Source organism: Corvus moneduloides, chromosome 8 (assembly GCF_009650955.1).
Source record: "Corvus moneduloides isolate bCorMon1 chromosome 8, bCorMon1.pri, whole genome shotgun sequence".
In the NCBI taxonomy this organism is placed as follows: domain Eukaryota; kingdom Metazoa; phylum Chordata; class Aves; order Passeriformes; family Corvidae; genus Corvus; species Corvus moneduloides.
The window spans coordinates 26,933,143-26,954,179 of record NC_045483.1 but is presented as its reverse complement, the minus strand read 5'-3'; the positions used below and the strand labels follow the sequence as shown (position 1 = coordinate 26,954,179).

The 21,037-nt window shown below is 40.5% G+C and overlaps 1 protein-coding gene across 1 annotated transcript in view; it reads right to left on the bottom strand.

The window, feature by feature from the left end:
* The window catches only part of CHAT (choline O-acetyltransferase), a 31,635-nt gene that overhangs the window by 9,686 nt on the left and 912 nt on the right, over positions 1–21,037 (bottom strand). Inside the window, exons 2-12 of the mRNA XM_032116939.1 lie at positions 18,735–18,879; positions 16,632–16,823; positions 14,421–14,539; positions 12,937–12,990; positions 11,222–11,402; positions 10,065–10,242; positions 5,455–5,624; positions 3,394–3,494; positions 3,133–3,261; positions 1,771–1,893; positions 164–305 (exon numbers count right to left, since the gene is read on the bottom strand). Of these exons, the coding sequence (XP_031972830.1) occupies positions 164–305; positions 1,771–1,893; positions 3,133–3,261; positions 3,394–3,494; positions 5,455–5,624; positions 10,065–10,242; positions 11,222–11,402; positions 12,937–12,990; positions 14,421–14,539; positions 16,632–16,823; positions 18,735–18,797 (1,452 nt within the window). The 5' untranslated portion in view covers positions 18,798–18,879. The remainder of the gene's footprint in view (positions 1–163; positions 306–1,770; positions 1,894–3,132; positions 3,262–3,393; positions 3,495–5,454; positions 5,625–10,064; positions 10,243–11,221; positions 11,403–12,936; positions 12,991–14,420; positions 14,540–16,631; positions 16,824–18,734; positions 18,880–21,037) is intronic.

Below are 21,037 nucleotides of genomic sequence, written 5' to 3'. Positions count from 1 at the left end.
AATGGTTGGTCTGTAGAAAAAGCAAAATCCTGTGATGCTTGCTACCCTGCCCTATGCCTTTATGTTCTCAGTTAACAATTAAAAAGTGAGAGACTTGGGACCATGAATGCATTATTTACTTAGTGTTTTGGCAAAGACGACAGAGGGAGCCAGCCCAACATACCGACACAGCTGTCTTGTCAGCTGCCATTGCTCTGACAAAAGCAAGTGCTTCTGAGGTAGCAGACCTAATATTCTCAACCCGGCCCTCATCGAATCGGCGCAGGGAAGCACTTTCATAGGTTGGGACAAGCCTCCTGTGGCACCTGATAGAGTGAAGGAAGAAAAAACAAAGAATAATCAGTTTCAAATAGTCATAAAGACTAAGAGAAATATAGCCTTGGTACATTTTATTGTTACAGCCACATTTTTATTTCTTGCACGGTATTCATCTTAATGTTGATAGAATTCTGTAAGAAACTTAAAAAAGATGGATGCTCACTCCTTTCTAATATGAAGAGCTGCATACAGCTGTATATGTTTTAGTTATGCATTGCCAGTAAAAAAATGACTTGTTGTGTAAAAACAAGGCTAGTAAAACTAAAATTTACTGAAAGATCTCACAGAATGTTTTATTTGTACTGCATAATAAAATAATTGTGTAATTAATCATTTACTTATGGGCTTGAAATATATTTTTATTTAAAACAAGAGAAAATGCACTGTGTGAGTGAAAAGCAGAAAACTAAAAGGGTGTTTTTTGTGAGCTGGAATGAAAACCCACATAGCGATTACAACAGAGTATGAAAACTGTTGTTTAATTTGGGTCCAGGTATACAGCTACTATTCCTTGCTTCAGGAGACAGACTGTGTCTTTCAGTTGAAGCAGGTGGTCTCAGAGCATAACTGTCCCCTAAGGTTTTTGTTGCAAACATGGGATTTATATAATGGCTGGGATCCAGATGAAAATCTTGGGCTAGGTCATTGTTGAAGTTTTATTAATGGAATATGCAAAATGGATGTTCAACAGATGTTCAAGGAGTACATGAAATGTGTTAAGCATCTCTGGTCTTGACCAGGTAAAGACCACTCTGGGATTTAATTTGATGTGTTAAAGAATTGTTTGTGTAATAGGCTGTTCTGCAGGAAACCAGGCAACCCATCTCTAGCCTGGAGTTCTGGCAATGTAGAAAGGAGCTTTTAACTTTGATAAGACCATGGAAATTAGGGGATATTCCCAAATCTTGGGATGCCTGTGAAGAAGGGAACAGCAGTAGTAACTGTTCTGTGTAGGAGGTCTAGTCTGATATGCTGCTGTAGTCTTCTCCCCTGTGGATGCTTTTCAGCCTGTGGTGCCAGAGATGCATGTTTGATTACTGCCATGGCTCCTCCCAAGCTACCCACAGTGGCAAGGCAGTGGTGCTTCTGCCCCAGGGACCTGGGCTCCCCAGCTGCTGCTGCTACAGATAGCCCTGCCATCCCTGCCATATTCCCTCACCTTCTCTATGCCAAGCACAGGGACAGCTGTCGGGAAGGTACTGGCTGGCAATGGCACGTGTGGGACACTGGGATGGGAAGGTACAGCAAGAATAGGGAAAGGGAATGAAGAAAAAGAGTACTCTCTCTCAGAGCCAGGTATCAATTTCCATCTTGTCTGTCCAACAGCCATTAGGCAAGGTCACTCATTTCCATGCAAGAGGCATTTGTTTGAATGTTGAGGAAGAAAATGGACCCTCTGTATAAAAAGCCACTGCCTTGGTACCTTATTCCTATGAATTGAATTAACCTTACCTGTAGAATGCCAGCTGAAGTGCTACTTGAATGTAGGCATCTGGGCTAACTTTTTGTTTTTTAATAAATTCCTTTCCATAGTGCTCAAACTTGTAGGCAATAAAATCCAGATTTCCCACTACCCTGGAAAACAAGCAGAAGGCAGTTATTGCAAGAGTAGATGTAAGAATCTCACAGAATTGTTAAAGTTGGAAAAGAACTCTTAGATCACCAAGTCCAACCATTAACCTACCCTACCTTGTTCACCACTAAACCATATTCTGTCCCATTTCCTGTTTGCAAATAAAACCCAGAGAGCTTTTCCTGACTGTAGCATCTTGGAGGTGAGTGGCCTCCTGCTCTCCTGCTTGCAGACAGTCCTGGTCTTGGTAACTTGTTCCTAGTCAGTAACTTATTCATACAGATTCTACACCAGGCTTGTTATCTGCAGCCTTAGCTATGGCACTCAAGTCTGTTCATTTAAGTAAGACACCCTTTTTAAAAAAAACAAACAAACAAAAAAACTGGCAACCTCCCCCCAGCCTTAGTGTTTCCACCCCTAAGGGTCTCCTTTGTTCTTGACAAATTTCTGAGAGATTTACTGGTGTGAGAATTGGGTGCGTTTAGAACCTGATGTAGGCCTTAAGCTCTTTGCAAGATTCAATTTAGAGGACTACTACCTTTATTTAAAAACAAAAAGGAATTATACTGCATCTTGAATGTTCTCACTCTTATGTATCTTTCTAGCCACGTTGAGTTCTTATTTAATGTAGCCACACTGGACATACTTAGAGCTGATCATGCAGACAATGTGTTAATTCCCTACAGAGAGATCACAGGCCTGAGTGTTGAGGGAAAAAAAATTCTTATTGCCACCCCCAACCCCAAAGATCATGCAAATCTTTGACAGCCTGGAAACAGAGTCAGAAAAACTAGGCTCTGTAGGAGCAATATGAATGTAAACAAATGAGATTGCTAAATTCAAATTGTTTATTCAAACCAGTTGTATTCTACTGTCCCCTATATGTACCCCTATCACCCTGACTTCAGACTCAGTCAGCTCAAACCCATAAAAGACATCCACAAAAACAGAAGCCCTGCATTGTTTGCATCCTGTGCAAGTACGGGTAAGCTGTTTCTCCAGTGGTTTTTAGATTTCCTAGCATTTACATGGAAGGAAAAAATGGTAAAGCAATTCCTGAATACGGACAAGCAGCTCCAGCCCATAAGGGTCCTATCCTGCAGAGAGATGCTAGGTATGTGCAGCCTGGTAAGAGGAGGAGGAGCAGGAAGACAGGAGGTCCCCTAGGAGGGAGCTCATGCCTGCACACAATGTGTTCCAGCTTGCAGTCACTGCTGAGAAAAATGAGGCATCTGTTCTACCTTTGGAGTTTTTCTGCTGCTGATGCCAAATACATCTGAATATCAGGGGAACACTTCCATCTTAGTCTCCGTGGGGCGGGAAGCTCACTCACTGAATCAGCTCGGAGTAATTTCTTGGAACTTTCTTTCCTGTTGGTATGTGAGACAGAAGTCGTTAAGGTCACAGGAATAATCCATTCGTTAAACACTGCTCTTTTAGCAGGTAAATTACTGCTTCCCAGGGGCTGGAGTGGGTATAAAATGTACAGAAAGGGAGCTCACATGTGCCTGAGCAGGTATTCGGTGCACTGCACCATTACGATGCCATCGAAAGGGGAGTGTTCGCACACAGTGCCGCACAGTCCGTCTCTTCCTACCACAAACTAAACAAGGAAAAGAACAGGTGCAACATATACAGGGAATAAATCACGTCCTGGATAAGTTATCCATGAAGGCAACCTGACAAAGGTGTTACCGTTCCCCTGTGGTTTTCTTATTGCTCATATCAGGAGCTTCCTTGCCCTATGTGGGTCTCTAAGTGGGTGACTTACAGACTTATTGCAGGAGACTTGCTTGTCCTGTGCAAGGTGTTGCACTGAATCCCTTTCATGCTGCTGTTTTGGACTGAATCCTGTGAGAATGTAAATTTTAGCAATTCCTGATGGAATCTGAAAATTTGATTTAGCATCTGCTTTATGGTACAGAAAACCCATCAGCAGAAAGACAGGCCAGGGTTCTCCTGCTTTTGAGGGCAGTAAAACATCTGTATCTGGGAAATCCTTAGGATCCCTATTTATTACAAAACTCATCCTTATTTGATAGCTTTCTCATAGCTTATTTTGAAGCTTTGGTTGTTTTTTTTTTTTTTTTTTTTTGAGATGCTTTCTTCATTTCATTTCCCTCTTACTTGTCTTCATTCTTAATTTCATTGTGTGCACATGGCTCTGCTGGTAACAACCTACTGCACTCCAGTTCTGTGATACACCCATGCAAATTGTTACTTCTGCATCTCATACAAAAGCAGATGTCTAGGACAATACTGCAGTTTTCCTGTCCTTTTTCTGGGCTTTTCCCCACACTTGTTTTGAAGTGCATTTGGCTGGACTTCACCCACTTAGTTCTCTCTTGCACATTTGTATCACACACATCCTGCCTCCCTGCTTTCCATGAGGTTTTCAGAGAGTGGGCATGATGCAAAAAGTTCACCTGGCCATCTTCTGAAGCCTTACTGCAAAGGTGAAGAAGAATTTGGAGAGAAGGAACAAGTCCTACTGTGAGAATGGCTTCCTACATAATCTGTGTTTGCATAAAAGGAAATGGGATCTTATTTCCCTAAGAATTTCTCTTCACCTTTAAACTATTTTGGCCTGAATACATCTGGACAGATTAAGCTCTCTGACACTATGCAATTTAATTTGCTTTCTGCTACCTTATGATAGTAGACAAAAAGAGAATGTTGTTTATTCTCATCTGCTTGAAATATCTCAACACTTGACCCTGCAAATAACAGGGTTCTAACTAAAGACAAATGGTTTGTTCTTCAAAAGAGTCTGCTAGTAATGTCATTTCCAGTGGCATTAATCAGGAATGATTACTGAAATGTATTTGCTTCTGGGTAAGTTGGTGCAAGTGAAATTATTTTAGGGGTTTCTCTTTTCATGCTGCTGTTCTTAGATATGGCAAGAACAACAAGAATTATGCAAGCAATGGATCAGTCAGGGTTTTTTCAATTTTTCATAAGCTGTCAACATTGTTGACAGTTGGAGATTAATACATCACTTCACACTGGGTCTATTGCAAAGCGTGGAAATAACAGTGCAACACTTTAAAATATGACAACCAAAATCTGATTGGGAAAAAGGCTGGGGAAGTCAATACTTAAGGAAAGTCTCAACAAGGATGTCATTAATTGACTAAACAGTCCGTTAAGTGAGGACTTAAACACATGCCAAATTATAAGCAGTTGCATCTCTAGGATGTCGGGAAAATGTGTAAGAAGAGGAAATGGAGAAAAATATTGTGCTTTTCTTTTTCATTCTGGGATATTAGGCCAGCATTTTAATTTCTTTTGACTCAGTGTAGTAAAATGCATTGTTTTTTTATATCCAGTGTCTACCTACTCATACATCTCTATATCTGTATTATCTCCTCAAGTGCAAAGGGCAGCTTTGGAAAAGGTGGAAGTGTCCCTGCTTCCCCTGCCTTGCAAGGGACACCCTTGCTCACACCAAACCTGCCCAGGTAGATGCTGACACCACCTTCCCCTCTTTCTCCCACCTGACTCTAAATGGTCCCCACCATAAGGCAACGTGCAAGTAATGTCCAGTGCTGTAAGGTTTTTACCTGCATAGGTTTGTCATACCAACGATTGGCCCCGTTTTTATGGTAGCCTCCTCCATGCAGCATCTGAAATGCCATGTTTGTGTTGTTGAGTTCCACCCCACTGGGGCTGTCCAGGCACACCAGGCATATGCAGCGTTCAATCATGTCCAGAGAGTCACGGTTGGTGGAGTCTGGGGATAAGAGAGTGAAATGTTCACATCCTCTTACCTGTAAGTACAACACTGGATGGGGAACCCTCTGCCTTGGAGAGCATGGAAGATCTGACCCTGACCCTGCAGTGAGCTGGTGTCTGCAGAGCTTCTCTCAGCAGCAGATCATCTCAGTGCGAGGGAGCATTATACCACGGCATTAATTCATGTGTTAACTTTTGTAACTGTGTATCTCTCACATGATTCAATAATAACCACTTTCTTTTTCTGCCTTTCATTTCCTGAAGTAATTATATTACAAAATAGATCTATTTTACTCTTAAAGCCAGCATTGCTTACTTATTTTATATATAACAGTTACAGAGGACAGGGGGAAAATAGAAAATTTCAGAGCTCACGCTATTGCTGCAGTATTCTGCTCTGAAACAGCAGAGCTTAGAGTGTTTCTGTGTTGTTCTCCCATGAAAACCCTTTTCAGAACAAGGAACAGCAGGGCCCATGTTGGTTTTGTCTTATTGTGTTAAAACCTTCCTGTCTCTCCTGTCCCTGATCATTAGCTTATGCCTACATCACATGAAGAAACATCTTCAGTTGAGGTTTTGAGGTTTAGTTTTTGAACATGGTTTTGCCAAAATCATGGGTTGCCACATTACACTGCTCTCCTGTCACTAGTGTACAGCTGAATAAAATGGGCTTTTGTGGATCTCCTTCTGTTCCTTTTCCCTATCACGACACTCTTGCTTATATGGTTGGACTATTGGAGGTATTTTTACCTTGTCCTCAGTGCTTTCCTCCTTATTTATGGTGTATTTATGAGTTTTGGTTTTTTCTTCTCAGCTTGTCTAACTCAAATATTACAAAGGCTAAAGGTTTGTTTGTATCTGAGAACCAGTTTGAAGCATAGGAGATATTTAATTGTGAGCACATAATACAGTTCTTCATTGAAAAGATAGAAGTGTGCAACCTATAACAAGAACTTATTTCATTTAAAAACATACAAGATTATTAATTGCTGTTATATGGTTGTTAACAAGATCAAAGGAAAAAGGGCTTCCAAGCTTCAACATAAAATTCCTTTTGTTCTTAACAGATCAGCTTTCATCTGATGGTTTTGCTAGATTGTGGTGTAAATGATTTTTCACAATGATGTTTCAGAATGTTCTCAACAAAAGATATGAATTCAGATTGATCAAAACTTACTTCAAGTCTAGGCTAAGTTCAACAAATATGTGCTCAATTCAGAAAATTACTTTAGCTGAAAGAATGGAAAGAAAAATTAAAATTAAGCAATTCTGATTTGCATTTCAAGTATGGGTACATTTCAATATGCGCATGTTTTTAAGGTTTGCAAATATGTAAACTAGCTTGATTCTCTGAAAGAACAGCATTTTTCATAGTAAGAAATAATGCACCTTTCCAGAAGGAGTAACATAGGATAGTCAGGAGCTAGAAAAAACCAGATGCTTGTTACCCTCCAGCTTCATTCTCCAAATACTGTGTAGTGAAAAAGAGACCAAATATGCAAGAAATTAAAAATGTGTCAAGAGAAGGAGAGGCAAGGGATAGCAGTGGATGAGAAGGAAGAGGGGGAGCTGTGGCCTTTTGCAGGCTATGATAAGGTACTGCCTATTGCTGTTTGGTGGCTCCTGCGAGGCAGCATTAGCAGCCAGGAGCCCAAGGGACAGAGATGGTCAGCCTGACTTCTTGCAGGCTCCCTGGGGACCTGGTGGAGTGCAGAGTGTGTTGTCTCCCCTTGCCAACAGAAGCGGAGTCCTAGGGAAAGCAGCTGGAGCACCTGCCAGCTCCTACAAAGGCTTGAGCCAGGAGATTGTGTTCGATGGGGCATGTAGAGAGGTTGCTGTCCTGCAAAATGTGAACACCAGAGCCCCTTCTGAGTGTCTTCAAAAGCATTCAGAAGCTTTATAAGAGAGAAGACCCATCCCTGTCCACTTGGCTGTAAAGCTTTCTAGTATCTCACACTTGCAGGGCTGACCATAATCGTGGTATTTTTTATTGATGGTCTGGGTGCCTCGATGCAAAGGCTGAAAAGATCCTTTTTGGAATGGAATGGAAGCTGCCCTGTATACAGCAGCTTCTGGTGTTTGCAGACAGGCACCTTTGAGGAAAACCAGCTTGGACAGTGATTTACAAACTGCTCACAGCTTGCTCAGCATTCTGCTTTACGCTGTTTGATAGGTTTATATATATTGCATTGTGGCTGCTACCCACACATCTTTGACAGATACGAAGCCCTTAGTCTGACATATGGCTTCAGGGTATCTGGAGCCTAGGTATTAGAGTGAATAAAATTAAGCTCTGCTAGAAACAGAAAAGTAGGGGAAATATGTCTTTACAGAAGGAAACAGGCATATCCAGAGGGCTGATCAAACACTGAAAAATTATCATGTGAAGCAGGCAATGAATTGCACAAGAACTCATGAACCATGACTTGGGATGGAAAATATCTGCAGGAAGAGCTAAAACAGAAAAGATTAAGACCAAGCCTAAAGCCCTGACAAGACATTTCTTCCTTTCTAATGCACAATTGCATTGAATTGGCCAGCCAAGTGTTGGTTAGTTGGGGTTTTTTGATTTGGTTTTAGAAAGGAAAATATGAGAAGACAGTTTTGAATCAAATTCAGATTAGTATGCATGGGACTGTAGCCAGTCGCTTCATACAGAATTCCCTTCCTGTACTTAGGAACTGAGTGAGCTAGTTCTGCAGCCTGAAGGCAGTTACAATACTGAATGTGTTTATAAATCAGTGATGGCTGGGTTTATTACAGTATCTTGGACATTTTCTCACCTAGAAGACCTATGCTCTACTTGCAGGTCTAGGGAGGCCGATGGCTATAGCTCCTTCATAGCCTCTGCAATGCACTGCACAGGTTTCCTGTTCTGAAGCATCCTCTCTTGCCCTGCCCAGTACAGACCAGCTGTGGAGTGACCCTTTCACCCACACTGCTTCCCAGGTTTTCTCTTCCTCGGTTATTTATTGTTGCATGAACATTTCACCACCACAGATAAGAAAGAAAGAGAGCTGTTAATAATCATTTATCCATGTGTAACAGCAATGCATTCACCTATATAGAGGAGCTCTGCTAACATGAATGGTCTGGGATGGGATTCCTGCTTAGATTAGAGAAGGCTCACATCATGGTGCTATGAGATTTACTGGTGCAAGAATCTGCATTTTTCAGCTGCATAACTGAGTTGGTTTGCCTCCTGATTAAAATGAATATTTTGGTAAATTCCAGGCAATCTAAAAACACTATGGAGAGGGTTTTGCTAGTTTTTGTTGATTTTTGTGTTTTTCTTTTGGATGATGTAGGTTAACAAAGATAATTTTGCTGCAAGTTAAAGCATTGACTGTTTTACTTAGTATGGCATGAAAATAAATGATTAGGTGTTTACCTCAATTTTCATTAAAATAAGTTATCTTTTTGTCTCTTCCTTTAAAAAGAAATGATGGGACGAGGAAGGGAAAGCTTAAAGATGAGGCTAGTGCTATGTAATATTGCTGAAATAATGGCCAGGACTCTGTGTGTGTGTGTATGGGTGTGTCTATACTAAGTTTTTATAAGCACAGATAAACTTGAATAAGAAAAGGGGAATCTTCCTTAGCATGGTAAATGTATTTTGAGACTATTGGCAACTCTTGAATATTCCAGGGCATTGGTAAAACAGCAATATTTTCTGTAGCATTGCTGAGCTGGAGATAAAGAGATGAGTTAATGTTTTCTTCAAGAGGAAAAAGTAAATACTTAAGACATGTAGAATGGCAAAAAGAATGTATTTATATCACTTAGCTTCAGCGTAAAACACACAAGGTGTGATGTGATAGAGGTCACTAACCCCACTCTTTATTTTCATCTGTTTCCAAGTTTGACATTCAAGTCCAGAATCTGAGACAGCTAAATGCTGCCTGTTGGAAAAGAGAGAGAGAGCAGTCCCAGATAATACCTGGTGTCATTTTTCCTAGATACTTACTTAAGAATTGGTTGAATCAGCCCTGGTACCTTCTCCATTGGCTAGATAGAGCTAGATTCAGTAGGTGTTTAACTTTCATATCCTTTTGTTAGAGAAGATCAATAATGTCAAATAGTTGCCAAAAGCTAAGAGGATACATCATTCCTATTGGTACAAAATGGATATGAAGAAAGAGACAAATGACAAAATCTGATGTGATGTAATTTACGTGATGAAAAACAAAGAATGGAGTGAGAGTTATTACATGGCATAACACTTAAACATACACAGCCAAAGGGTCGAGCCATTTCTGCTGCTCCCCTGGCAACACACATCTTACACGTACTGAGTTTCCTACTTCTGGAAAAATTCAGCAGTGAGGTTGCACATTCAGTCTTGTGTTTGCTGTGATATTTGCTCTCAGCAAAAAAAGTCATTGATGGTGAGAAGGAAGATGATGAAGAAGAGAAAGCTGGGATTGCTGCTGCTAACCTTTCATAAGGATCATCCTGGCCTCTGCCCACTCTGTTCTTCCGTCTGTTGTCAGCAGGCCAATTGGAGGCAGCATTTCCTCTTCATTCTCTGCCATTTTTGCTATCTTTTGTAACTGAGTGAAAAGATCTCCCTCACTGAGACGACGGAAATTAATGACAACATCCAAAACAAAAAACTGCAAAAAAATGACAGAAGTCAGAAGATCAGTCAGAGGTGGGTTGGACCTTTTGTGGTCCAACATTTTGCTGTCACCTGGGTAGGTGTTGAGATGCTGAAGTCCTGCCTGGAGAGCCAGGCTTGCAGGCAATGGAACACAAAAGCACTGGGGAATGGCCAGTGTTTTAACACCAATGTAACGCCAGTTGCCATAGGGGACTTATATTGTGTACTGGACTCAAATAGAATATACACTATTTGAATAAGCTTAAAAAAACTTGGAGAGATAAAATCAGGAAGTAAGTAAATAATTTTCAGGGTATTATTTGTTTAAACATAACCTAGAGAATCTAGAAAATTTCCTGCACTTCCCAGAAAAGTGGAAAGCACTTCACTGGAACCTACCTCTTCATTCCAAGAGGGCCTGCAGGCATGGCTCCAGTACTGCTGGACTATAAGGTACGATGCCCAGAAAATAGACTCTGCTGCTCCCTGGCAATTACTGGTTGGGTCATATTCACTCTAACACTTCAGTATTTCTGCCTGCACCTGTGCTAACTTCTACAGGCATAGCTTAGGGCCCCTACATGGTGTCTATGCCATGCATAGGTATGATGGTGGTATAGTTGCCATGCATTGTGTGACAACACTTGACTGTCAAGAGAAGAGCACTTCCAGCAAATGCACTCTAATAGGATTCTTTTTTCTCTGTGGTTTCATCTCTGTTTATTAAACATTTTTGTTTGAAAAAGAAAGCAAATGAATTCTGCCACATTCCTCCTTTCTGCATTGCTGTACTTGGAACATAATGTGGGCCAAGGACAAAAATGCTGCAGAAGCATATTTTGGAAATATTGACCACAAATGCTTGGTAAGAAGTGAGCTCATACGTAGCATGTTAATTGCATTTCTGAACAGAGATTAGATTAGGCTCTTCTGGAGTGAATTTAAGCAAATGAAGAAATACAGAAAGGTATAAAAAAAGAAAACTAATTTACCTGATTGTTACAAGCAACAATGATGTGCTCTGGTTCTGGCATTACATTGCTTTTCTGGGCCACAAGGGTATCTTTGGTACGTCCTGGAAGACGATAGGAAGAAAAGAGTCCATAGTATTGCTTCATACAGAGAGGATGACCAGACAGCTGTCCACGAGAAAAATCAGTAGGTAAAGCATGGCTGCAGAGAAGGAGAAAAACAAAGCCAGAGGAAAAGAGGGGAGAGAGACAGAAAGGAAAAGAAATCTAATCTGTCCTTTGTTCTGTTACAATTAGATCAGGTATAACACAAATTGAATAATAAAATGAGATTACAGTATAAGGGAAATAGATTAATTCCCATACCAAAGTTAAATACATCATTCTTGGCAGCTTCATGCATATTCATTAAGCAATTGTATTATCATCTAGTGGAAATGGAAATAGCAGGTCACAAGCAGCTTTGCACTGTGTATAGGAAGCCTGCCTAGATGGCATCCCGGAAGCTTGGCAGGACAGAAGTCATCAGAACAGCTGGGAAAGACCAGCACCTTGAAAAAAGGTACTGATGAAATTCCCTGCAAATCACAGCAGCCCTGTACTGTGCTGACTGGTTAGAGAATGTGTGAGAGGGCCTTGCCTGACAAACAGGAATGACTTGGGTAAAACAGAGGGAATTTCTGTTTTCTACAGATCCTTGTTTTTGTGCTAATTTTAACTTAGACCTATGGAATAATATGTGCTGAAAACCTATTCCTTTTTGATTGGAAGGCAGGTGAAACCAGCATCTCTTAAAAGGCTTCTTCAGTGGCCAGGAAAAAAAAAGTTATCAGAGTCACAATTATGATTATGGATTGTAAAATACCCCACTGACACTGCAGCAGGAAATAATGGTGCTGCTGGTCAGGAGAGGCCGCAGAGACCGCAGGAGGAAGATCTTACAGTGCAGAGATTTTCCTTCAGCAAAAGAGGACTAAGCTTCCAACTTGTCAGAGGCAGGAGTGAAGAAGCAGGCAAGGAGGTTTAGTCTCATACAGCTGATAAGGGATAATGTTTTATGCTAGTTTATCTTGGTTAACCATGTCTTTAGAACTGCTGCAGTTCTAAACCAGGGATGTTCACTTTAGTTCCCAACTCTCAAATTCTCTGTATCACTTATTTCCATGTACAGGTGCATAATATATACAGGACTTGAAGAATCATGTATTTCCCCTGTGTTATTATTCAGAAAGTAACAAGAGCATCAGTAGCTTGTTTTTCCTAGCTACGGAGCCAGCCTGTCTGTAGTGAGACTTCCCTCCCCTGCTGGGATGTGTTATTTCTCTGGGGGGAGGGAGGTGGGACAGTGTTGTTCTAAGTGGAGTATGTGGAGAGTTCCAGGAAGGGTGTGCAGGCTGTGTAACCACAGTGCCGATGCTCTTTGGTGTGGGGAGCACCAGCTTCCTCTTGTGTTCTCAGTGACTCTGTTAGGCAAATTGTGCGTGTCCTTTTGGGCTGCGCTGTGCCTGTCGGAGTGATGACTGTCAGCCATCAAAAAGGATCCTTCTTCAGGCTGTTACACTGCACGAATACAGCAGAAAGGGCATAGAAAATTGCTGAAGCACTTGCCCTGAAGCATGCTGGAGCCCCTGCCCTTCCCAGTGGTGGAGAGGTACAATACAGCCTGACTTTGTTCTGAGAGCAGCCTTGAATCAGAAGCCCTGTGGATACTCAAGCTCTCCTTCCAAGCTACTTACGTGTCCAGTAAAGCTTTGTAGTCCTGCACTCCTGAAATGAGATTGGCGGCAAACCTGCAAGTAGCAGAGAGAAGTAACATCACTCCTTTGTCATTTGGCAACACTGGGCTGTTTCGGGGAGACAGAGGAAAGCCTGAATGATTGATGACACAGCATAAGGAGAGAAAGTCTTCTGGCTTGGCAAGAAGAGCTCCCTGCCCCCATCCAATACCTAAATTAATTCATGTCAAGAGAAATATGAAATACTAGAGACAGTCCCTTCAAATGGTTAAACAGACTACCACAGGAGGAAGCCTGAAAGTGCTTATTTAGAGAATGGGAGCAGAGACTGAATATTTAATAGAATCCTCACATGGGTTTCAATATCAATACTCATAACCTGTCCAGTATTAGAGTACTTCCTGTCCTAAGCAGATATTCTTTTTGCAGAGCTGTGGGCAGGTGTATTATTTCCTGACACTGTCCATTTGTGCTGTGTCAGAATGGGAGGCTCTGAGAAAAATATTTCCTCGTTAAAGCACGTGCATTAAAAAATGCAAAGTGGAGTTTTTTTGAAAGCTGTGTGCACAGTAAATTTAGTCAGTAATGAATGGAAGCATTTATAGTTATGTTTAAAGTAAAAAGATGCATTAGCTGTCTATGCAAAATGTTAAAATAATGCATATTGGTTTCAAGGTTCCAAGGCTGTTTTATAATAGCACAAATTCACATGCAGTTAATTATTTCAGTAATGAGCAGCCAGAGAGTGCTAAAAGCAAAGAGGAAAATTGCACTATATGAAGGTAGATTTTTACTGTTTTAAAAGGATGAATGTTTTGGCAAAGGCTGAAGAATGGAATCCTGTTTTAAGGGTGTCTGGGGAGGTATATTCTGTGCTTGGCTACGTGCTTACCTTCTCACTTTTTAAATGACAGTAATTGTGCACAACAGCTCAAAGCAAAAAGACCAGTTCAGGGCTGGGTCTGATGGGACTGAAGGAAGCAGTGTTCTTGGGTAAGAATGATTTCTGAATTCTTATTCTTAGATCTCCTGTGTTTCTGGTGCCCTTTTGTGCATCTGAGAGGGACAATTTAATGCCAGTGTGGCCTTTTCAGTTTGCAGGGTGGCTGGCTACGAGTCGTAGTGAAGCCATGTTAAAGATCATTTTCCTTCAAACTATGATTCAGAAATTAGTGGGGTTTTTTTTCATCACTAAGTGGTTTACTTGAATTACGTACAGTAAAAAGCTTTGTAAATATTCCTTAAAAATATAAATCCCATCGCATTTTTTTCATGCACTAAATGTAATAGTAACAACATTTTTCTTTCTGAATATCAGTATGAGTTAGCCCAGAAACACTGCCCTCAGTCAGCAGGCCTAATAGGAAATCATTTTAATGGCTACAGCCCTTATTTTTTAATGAAAGTTGATTGTCTTTTTGCAAAAGCAGTACATTTAAAATATCCTTTCATTTAGCAAAAGCTGCAAAGTTGTAATACATTACCTCAGCTGGTCATTTACATCTTCGAAATACTGACGAGCAAAGATAATTGCAGGGCTGGAATTGACTGGAAGAGCCAGCCGGTTGTTGAGGTACATGTCATCCAGCCAGTAGTTAAACACCTGAGGGAAGGGGACATGACATCTTAAAGCTGCAAACAGCACACAGAAAAGCAGTCTGGGGGTGAGGGGACAGTGTCTGGTGCTCCTGGTGTCAGGCATGGGCTCTGATTAATGGAGCTGCTGAGCATTTTCAGTCTGGGCTCTGTGACCTTAGCTCAGCTGAAGTCAGCCGCAATTCCATAATCCTATTTCTCAATCAATGGCAATTTACAGTGTGTTCCATTAAAAACTAAACAAGCTCCAGATTGTGGTGCTTCGGGTATTTTGTTGTTTGCTTCTCTCTACAATCAGCAAATGTTTGAATACAACATGTTAACTCTTGCATTGCAGTTAGAGATAGAGAGGGTTTTACTAGTGATGCCTTTTCTTGGGGGGCTTCAAATATTTGTCAGTGATGCCAAGATGCTCCATTGTTTGCCATCAGATACTGTCCTGTAGCAAGACAGAGTGGGAAAAGAATGTCCCATGCTGAATGGTTCGGTCCTGCAGATAGTGGCATGTGGATAGGGCCCCTGGAGAATTCCTTCTGTGTCCACTGACACAAATGCAGATTGCTGATTCTTGACCCAGACAGACACACATTAAATTTCTAACCATTTTTATTGAAATCACAGATGAACACTAGCTGCATTCCTTTATGTCTGAGCAGAGACTGAAGAATCATGATTTGGAAAACGGAGGCTTTTATGAAAAGATCAAATGGTCTTTCTGAGAGGGCAGGCTTTGCATATGGTAACTATAAACAACAACAAAATTATGCAAAAATAATTACAAATGCATGCATCAGTTGAAGAAGTTTTCCTCCGAGATATTTCATTGCTGTTAGAACAGATGCTTCCCCCACAGTCTCTGGAGTCTTCAGGGGAACATGCTAGAGCTATGCTCCTGGCAAGTTAAATTCCAAATAAAACCATTTCTGATTTATCCTAAGAATCAGGTATTTATTTTAATAACCAGTATTTAAAATTGTCATGATTTCAGAAGATGCTTATGCATCCTTCCTCTGTAATTTTCATGCTATAAGTGTTCAAATGAGGAGTTGTCTTCTGGAACACTATTTCCTATCAGGAACACTATTTAAATGCTGGTTAGTTTAGCCACCATGAAGTTGTATGATCACAATATGAAAACAAGATTGGGCAGCATTTTGTTCAGAAATTAGGCACTGCTTTTAAAATGAAAGCACTGACAGCACTGTAGGCTTTTTTCCCTGACTATAGCAGCAAGTTGATGGAGTTTTTTTGTGTGTCACACAAAAGGGAGAACCACAATTCACTGACATCAGTAAAAAGCCTGCAGGATTTCACTGAATCCATAAAATCATTTTCCTTGTTGGGATAGAAAGACTTCAATAAAACTCTGATTTTCGGCTGCCATATTCTAATATTGCTAATGTAGGCAGGATGAACTGCGACTTTGTGAATGATAAAATCTGCTTTAGCTATGGCTTATTTAATTTGCCTGCCTTGGGAAGCAGAAAGCTGAACTATTTTAAAGGCAGAGGTCTAAGCAAGGTCTGTGTGATAGATATACATGTATATACATGTATGTGCATATTTGGCAAAGTAACTACTTCAGGGTAACTACATCGGTATAGCATGACAATGAATGGCAAATAATAGTTCAGTTTTAAAAGATGAGTTCCTGTCATTAAGTATTCCATTCCAGAATAATTGGAGTGGATCAGAACTTTGGGTAGATGGCTATGCAAGGCACTTTTAAAGCCCTATCAGAAAGTGTTTTTCATTCTAATAAAAATTCTAAATCCTGTTATTTAAGGCAAAGGAAGAAATTGCATCCAAAAGGTGTGTTTCCTACAGGTGGTGTGACACTTCTGTGCCTGAACTGGAGGTGAATGAATGTCCGTATTTATGTCAACAAAATGTTGATCTGAAAACATAATAATGACATGGTTTTTGACATAACTTGAAAAATCTAGCCTATTACGTCTGAAATATTCATTGTCAGAATGATCCCTGTTTGCATTGACCTGCTGGAAGAAAACTGTGATTGCACATAGAACATCAGAAAGAACTTGTAAATAAGCATCATGGAACACAGCATTTTTTTTTTTTCTGCTGCATTTGCTTACCCAGTTCATTGTCTTTTCACTTCTTTCCTCAAGCATTTGCTGCAAGGATTCCCCCAGGCCTCCTGCACTTCCAAATTGCTCCACAATGACCTTGGTCTTTTTAAATTGCTCCTCTGGCACCAAGTGTTTCATGCACTGTAGATACATGCGTAAGGTCTGTTGCAGTGGTGGAACTGGAAGTTTTGGCACTTCCTAGTCGTTAAGAAGAAATATATATTAGTGAGTAATTCTACTTGTTCCCAATATGTCCTCTTTTTTTTTCTTTTGTTGCTGATTAATATGTTACATCCATTTTTAAATTAATTTATTCTTTTTTAGAAATTGAGAGGTCTGATTACTACAAATGTACTGTTTGTAGGCTTTCAAATGCATAGAGCAGGGGACTAGTGGAAAATTATTGAGGAGAATACTCCTTGGTAAAAATTCTAGAAATCCTAGGATAAAGAGGCATGGTGCAAGCAAATACTCTGAGCTAAACTCTAGGAAATCTGCAAAATACATTACAAAATAATAAAATAATATCTTAAGAGCAGGTATTTCATTAGTAAAGAAGTGAATTTAGCCTATGATTAGTAAAACCATGGGTTAATACTTGTCTGATTGGTAATATGAGTATTTATAAAATTATAGATGTAGAAAATATGCTGGTCTACCTGTTCTTTATTACTGACTATGTACAGTCCTCAATAAACCCATATTTTACCCTGCCAAAGCTCTGCTGCCAGTCAGTCTGGAACCCCCCAGAAGGCTTGATAAAACGTTTCTGTTTATACTTCCTTTATCCTTACCCTGTTTGAGCAATAGTATCTGGGAAGAAAAGAGTTCCATGCTGTCCCGTAATTAAGTTTCCTTTGTTTTTTAATGTAGAATTAACCAAGTGAAGTGTAATTAGTCATTTAAAAGCCAGAGCAATTATGGGGGCAGTGGGGAAAATCAAGCAAGGAGGTAATTCATGAAAGGCTGGGGAATTGCAAGAGGCTGTGATGCTCTAAGCATGGTTGCTCAGGGAGGTAGCTGTGTCTCCTAGTTGAGAAATGGTCATCTAATGCAGCTATGCTTGTCCATTAGTGATTAGTGTAGGCCATAAACTTTTGGAGGCTTTATTTTTCTAATTTGATTTTTGCCCATCTCCTAAAGTACGCAGTGTTCAGATTTTTTTGCTAGCTCTTGCTGTAATGGGCATTCATTTTCACAGGATTTCAGGCCATAGTGTGAAGAAAGGATTAGCAGTTACCTTGTCCCACTTGCTGCTCTGAGCCTAGTCTAGCTGCAAGCTCCTTGGCCAGTGCAGGCAGGGAGGGAGAGTGTGGAGGAAGTGCTCTGAGCAGTAGGCAGGGACTGAGTGTCCTCTGAGCTCAAATACCAGCTCTGCCTTTAGACATCCACAGAAAAGTCAGTGCTGCATAATGTTCCCTATCTAGAAACTAAAGATTTTAGATACTCATGAAAAGTGTCATAGGATTACCTGTTACTAATGGAAATGCAAATCCAGTTTAGCCTGTAATACACCCAGAAATAAAAGAACAGCAATTCTACGGTTTCAAGCTATGTTTAGTCAAGACATATTTCTTCTGTCACTGATTTCTTGGTCAGTGGAAATAGATGTGCTAACTAGTATTTCTTTTTGATACCTGGCTTCAGCCCTATCTTTCTGGGTAAGATTACTGTGCAGTTCATGACTCTGCTTAGGAAAAAAATCTTTAAACCCTGGAGGCTGACTACTTACAGGCATACACACTCAGCACCTTCTGAACCAGCTTGAAAATGAATCATATGTGATAGTTTGATAGTGCTGTACTAGCATGAATAATTTCATGCCATCTCTGACTTTGTAGTATAAAAATATTTGTTGTATAATAATATTTAATTTACTGGAATTCTTCAGAGGATGTTGGGAGAAAGAGTGTATTTGGATATGAGAAGCACTAGTGTTAGATCAAGGTTCCTGACTATAAACTGTTGCAGGATAACTGGTGTTCCCTGAAATGAAGAAATTGGCTCTGGAACAGAGCTTGGGTTACAATTATGGTATTAATTTACAGAATTAGAAGTTGTTAAGTCATCTTTTTTTTCCTTTTTATTGTCCCGGAAAAAGTTACTTACTCTTTCATCTTTACTGCATGTATCTTTCTCTTTCTTCTGCATGTCTTTTTCTAGGTCAGGCATTCCTGCATTTCTTTTGGTATCTTTCGTTGAGGATAGAAATTGAAGTCACTTGGGTGCACTTATGGAACCTGATGCCTCAGTTCTGGAAATAGAAAAGATTTAAAGTCCTGTCAGTACCCATTATTTATAACCAAATGTACGAGGGGAGTATTCCCTGCACAAACATACACAGAAGCCTCAGAATGCAAACCTGAAGAGAAATAGAAGTATAACATTCAAAGCAGCTGAACTGAGCCCTGTGGAGATTGCTCTGACATTCTGTTTGTCTCATTTTGCTATAAATTTATTTATTCAGAACTATCTGATGCTCATAAAAGATCCCTTCTCAGCATGGTTTATTTTGTCACTGTAATTTACTTTGCAATTTATTGTTGCATGATCTGTGTGCTTTGTATTACTGTTATACGTTAGCTGGAGGAAAGAGGGGACTTTTCTTTCAATGCACTTACATTGACACAGGTAATAGTAATGTTGCAGTTTTCTATATTAGGATCTTATATTTCCTCCCCTTACCATTTTATATGAAAGCACCACAGTCTTTAAATGTGTTTTTCATGGCACTGTTCCATGGGTACAGTGAGGTGCCATGCTGGAAGATGTAAAAAGGAGCTTGATGGAGATGTGCCTTTGCCCTCTGCAGCCTAGAATCTCACAGGGTATGAATGCTTTGGGGCATAGGTCTGGGCTGGGGGACCCTGTGAGCCTGCCTGTGAAGGCTGTGGGAGGACTGGCAGGGGTGCTGTACACTGGATTTGAGCCACTTTGTAGAGCAGTCTTTCCAAATAGCATATACCTATCCAGGGAGATGCTTAATCTGCCAAAAGCCACAAAAGTAATCTGTGACAGAGCAAATACTTCCACTCCTGTCTCTCTGGTACTGTGCTTTATCCTGGTTTTTCACTTCTAAAGATGCATCTAGCTCCTTTTCCGTGCAGGAATAAGCTACCTGACACAAATATTTCTTCTGATATACTAGTGACCACACCAAGAGATTGTCCTTCAATTATGACAATATGTAATTACAGCTAAAGCAGAGTGAATTTTTTGTGTTCAGTCAGGTCTTGATGGATTAGAGGTTTTTTGGTTTTCTTTTAATTACTTTGCACTGTGTGTACACAAAATATAGAAGATAACATGTTGACTGTAGAAAATAATTTTTTTCTGTAGTCTTTGGAATTATTACATTCGGGGAACTGGAATTGTTTCTGCAACAGCTTTTAAGAACAATTTGGATTAAACCCTACAGTGTATGAAAGTGAGTTGAGGAGGTTTGTTTAGCAACGGGCAGAGATGGCTGTGGACTATTCCTCTCATGAGGAATTAGCTTGGCTATTCCAGCCTTGCAGCTTTAGCATGGCTCTGCCAATGTGTATGTGGTCACTGACACCTTGTGTCGATCCTGTCCTCTCCCTGTCCTGCACTGGCTGTCAGTGGGGCCATGTGCTGTGAAATAGGTTGTATAAGGCTGAGAGATGTCCCTGGGGCCCTGCAATGAGCCACACAGCAAACTCGTGTTGATCTATCATCTGCTCACAATTTCAACCCAGGTGAGAGGCGATTTCCCTCATGCAGAGGCCACATTAACCCATTGCACTGCTCTGCTCCCTCTCGTGTGCGGCACAGGTCTCATCACTTAGCCAGGCATTCTATTCCTAAAACGCAAGTTCAAAGCACCTCAAATAATGCACACGTCCTGTAACTCTTGGAAGACTGTTGGCTTGCCCAGCTGTTTATGGGCTGGCCTCAGCCCCCCACCTGCATTCAAACACAGAGCAGCCATTTTGTCTTTAGAGCCCCTCAAACTGTATTCCCCAAAGGAAAAATCTTGTTGGTATTCTTTTTGCTGGGACTTTTGTTCTTTCTTTCCTTATGTTTTTTTTGTCCAACCGCAATATAGTGTCACACTGACTAAAAGTCTATATTGGCTCTGTGTCTGTGGGAAATGCTACTACTAACAGCCCTGCATATCTGTAAAAACAGTGTGATAAAGAGTTTGGAGGTGGTAGCCTGAACTGTGCTTTTCTCTGTTGCGGAGATGAACGGAGGCTTTGTCTCTGGTTCAAGCGCTGACAGCTTAGCATCACACCCAATCCTGTATTTGCTTAATAAAGGACAGGAAAACTGACACAGGAGAAAATCCTGCAGAAATTCAAGATGGCTTCAAAGTTTCTCACTAGAAAGCTGTGAGGTACATTGTCAAAGTTATTAGGCAAAAAAAGAAAAAAATAATCCTAGCTGTT